This window comes from Citrus clementina, unplaced genomic scaffold, assembly GCF_000493195.1.
Source record: "Citrus clementina cultivar Clemenules unplaced genomic scaffold, Citrus_clementina_v1.0 scaffold_8, whole genome shotgun sequence".
NCBI lineage: Eukaryota > Viridiplantae > Streptophyta > Magnoliopsida > Sapindales > Rutaceae > Citrus > Citrus x clementina.
In genome coordinates this window covers 4,506,615-4,509,915 of record NW_006262022.1, presented here as the reverse complement: position 1 = coordinate 4,509,915, position 3,301 = coordinate 4,506,615, and the positions used below count along the sequence as shown (strand labels likewise).

The window sequence follows — 3,301 nt, the reverse complement described above, 5'->3', positions numbered from 1 at the left end:
GCGCATGGCAATTTCAGCCCCAAATGCATGCACAAAGACACTTTGTTGATCACAACATATATATCTATCTCCTCAATAATTGGAGCTTTCCCACTTCCTCATAATTTATTTTGCCATTTCCACTAATTCATTAATCATTATAACAAGAGTTATTGAAGTACAATTACGTTCTTTGGTTACTACTTACATAGAAATTTAGTCACATTATGTCAATCGAATCAAATAAATAAACTTGAATATGTCTATCGAATTAAATACGATTACAAAAGGTTTTAGGCATAACATTTTTGCTCAATTCCAGAATGACAATTGAGGCATTAGAATCATCATTGCAATGCGAACCAAAATTTTAACCATTCACGCAAATTTTAAAGAGATAGGAATTATAAGAAGTATTATATCTATTTGATTCATAGTGCTTCATTTTCATTGCATAATGACTTCTTCAATCGCCCATTAGTGATCAGCACACACACACCACGACACAGTATTCATTTTACAAAGCTACACCAAGATTTTAAAAAGCATCGTATTTACTAAAATACCCTTCAGTTACCGTTAGAAACCGGCCCTAACTGAACGTTACTCGCACCGTCACCGTTAATCTCGTTGGCTTTGTTCCTCCTCTTCTCTCTCTTGGAATCCCTCAGCCAACGGAAATTACCAAAGAGCGCCCCCATCTCTTCAAGGGTTTTACCCTGCGTTTCGGGGAGACACGTGTAGAAAAACACCCACGCAACTGATGCAATTGACGCGTATAGAAAGAAGGAGCCGCCAATCGTGATCGCTTTACTAAGCGATAGGAAAGTCATCGATACGACCCCACTTGTTACCCTGTTTACCATGACCCCGATACTCGCTCCCTGAGCGCGTAGCTTCAACGGCAGAATCTCTGAACTGTAAACCCACGTGATGGGACCCATCCCGATTGAGAAAAACGCCACGTAGGATAAAACCGTTGAGATGGCCAAACCAATAGCCCAGATCATCTTTTTGTGTGACTGATCTATGACTGTGAGAGAGATAGCAAGGGTCGCGAGCGAGGCGATCATGCCCGCAACACTGCTCAAAAGCAACGGACGCCGTCCGATTTTGTCGAGTAAAAACGTAGCCACTAGGATGAAAATGGTCTTGACAAATCCAACGGCTACAGTAGCGAGCAACTTTTTGTCTGATGACGCAATCCCAGCTTTTTCAAAGATTCTAGGACTGTACAGAACGACAGCGTCTATGCCGGATGCTTGTTGGAAGAAATGAATACCAACGGCTGCGACTATGATGTGACGAACGGCTGGTGTAGGACGGACCAGCAGCTCTTTCCATACGCCTTCGCCACGGTTGATTTTCGGTACTTGAACGACGTCGTCGTTGCAGTCTTCAGGAATGCCGGCTGCTTCTTTGATATCGGCGAGTCTGAGCATAGACTCCTCTTTCGAGTCCGAGGTTTTGTCGAGAACTTTCTTTGCATCGGCGAGTCGGCCTTGCATCACCAGCCAGCGCGGAGATTCTGGCATGGCTAACACGCCGACGGCGAGAAGCACCGACGGAATGGCGCCGATTCCGAGCATCATGCGCCAGCCTAAGTGGAGGGGTAGTTTGGAGAATCCGTAGTTCGAGACGTAGCCAAGTAATATCCCGCCGTTAATGAAAACCTGAAACGTTGAAAAGAGGATAATATCAATAAACCCCTTATATTTTATTATATTTAGTTAAGTGTCAAATATTAGCTTGGTTTTTAAGATAGGTCCTAACACTAGTGAGGAGACTAGAGATTACTTTATTTAATTAATACGTCAGTACGTCACGGATTTAGGCGATAAAATCTTAAAATACAAAAAGAGAGAAACGCATTTATACCGTTACTCATTTGAGTGTTTTGAAGGGTTGTACTTCAAAACTTTGGAAAGTAAAAGTATCATCCGTTCAAAATTGTTTCTGTTTTAAGAAACAAGAAAGCCATTTCCAAAAACAAGAAGAAGAAGCACAAACCTCAGGAAATGAGGTGAGAAAGCCTCGAGTGGAAGCCGGAGAGAGTTCAGCTGTGTAAACGGGAGCGATCATGAGAGCGTATCCGACGCCGACACCGGCGACGAAGCGACCCCCCATGAGGAAAGCATAGTTTGTGGCGAACCCCATGAGCAGCGCTCCGGCGAAGAAGATGGCCCCGGCTAACACGATAGTGTACCGGCGGCCAATCCAGTCGGAGGTTCTGCCGGCGGCCAGTGAGCCGATGAGTGAGTAAATATTCAAGATTCCAATTAAGATCTCGATTTGTGTGTCACTGACTTTAAAGTCGTCTTTGATGTAGAGTGCAGCTCCACTCATTACTCCAATGTCTACGAGAAAAGAACACCAAAAAAAAAAAAAATTAATTAATTTATGCATGCAGAACCAATTACGCATGCATGAAATAAAATCTTATGACAGCGAGATTCGAACTCTTAATTTCTTATACTAATTTAAACAGATTTTTTTACTGTTAAACCGACTAACACCCACACAAAACTTATCCACTTTCTGAGAAGATTTTCTTCACAAAGAAACCTTATTACTTCCATCTCCATGATGCATGTTTCGTGAATCACGATGTAAAGCAAACTTATAGATATAGATACAAGAAAGGGTTCTTGCAAAGTTAACTTACCATAACCTAGTAAGATTGAAGTCATGGAAGCCAAAATGGCAGCGCCGGAGGCATACAGATTTCTTTTTGGTTTCTTTTGGGGATCAAAATCCGCAAGAGTTTTTTGGTTTTGAGGGTCAGTATTGTTGTTGCTCTTGGCTCCCAAGCCTGCAGCCATGTTGTTGCTAAGCTAGCTAGCCAGAGAGCGAGAGAGAGAGACTGCGAGTGTTTAATTATATAAGCTAGGGTTTGGAAGAAGAGATAGAAACTCAAGCTGCCATGAAACTACTACAAAAACAAGAAGCCTTGTGTGTGAAGTGTATGTTTAATTTGCTGGACAGTTTAGGTTATAAGCTTATTATATAGAGCGAAGCTTACATCATTGCTTGGACCAAAGAGTCCAAATAAAAGAGAAGTTAATTATTATTTGATTATTTGTCCTTGTTTCATTTTCACTCATTGGTAAAGCCATGTGAATCTTTAACCCTGTTGGGTAAAATAGGATAGAAGTGTCAATCTTGCTGTGCATATGTGATATATAAAAACTGAAACCAATGTGCTGTTTTTTTTCTTTTTAATTATTTATATTCTCAATATATTAATGGTTGCTGCTTGATATTTAGTATTTTATGTATAGTTTTGATCGAAAGGGGATAATGGGTTGTTAATTAATAATGC

The 3,301-nt window shown here is 41.0% G+C and overlaps 1 protein-coding gene across 1 annotated transcript; it reads right to left on the bottom strand.

Moving 5' to 3' along the window:
- Positions 1 to 212: 212 nt before the first annotated feature.
- LOC18033863 (polyol transporter 5) lies at positions 213 to 2,977 on the bottom strand. Its single transcript, XM_006423152.2, has 3 exons — positions 2,645 to 2,977; positions 1,990 to 2,336; positions 213 to 1,652 (listed from the first exon to the last, which is right to left on the bottom strand). The coding sequence occupies exons 1-3, from the start codon at positions 2,799 to 2,801 to the stop codon at positions 549 to 551; spliced, it is 1,608 nt and encodes a 535-aa protein (XP_006423215.1). The 5' UTR covers positions 2,802 to 2,977; the 3' UTR covers positions 213 to 548.
- Positions 2,978 to 3,301: the final 324 nt, after the last annotated feature.

What these genes read in the sequence shown, in the direction of transcription:
- LOC18033863 (XM_006423152.2), bottom strand. Translation starts at nt 2,801, where the DNA reads ATGGCTGCAGGCTTGGGAGCCAAGAGCAACAACAATACTGACCCTCAA. An exon ending in TTCAATCTTACTAGGTTATG is followed by an intron (nt 2,337 to 2,644) that starts GTAAGTTAACTT and finishes CTTTTCTCGTAG; the next exon opens with ACATTGGAGTAATGAGTGGA. An exon ending in TTCTCACCTCATTTCCTGAG is followed by an intron (nt 1,653 to 1,989) that starts GTTTGTGCTTCT and finishes TCAACGTTTCAG; the next exon opens with GTTTTCATTAACGGCGGGAT.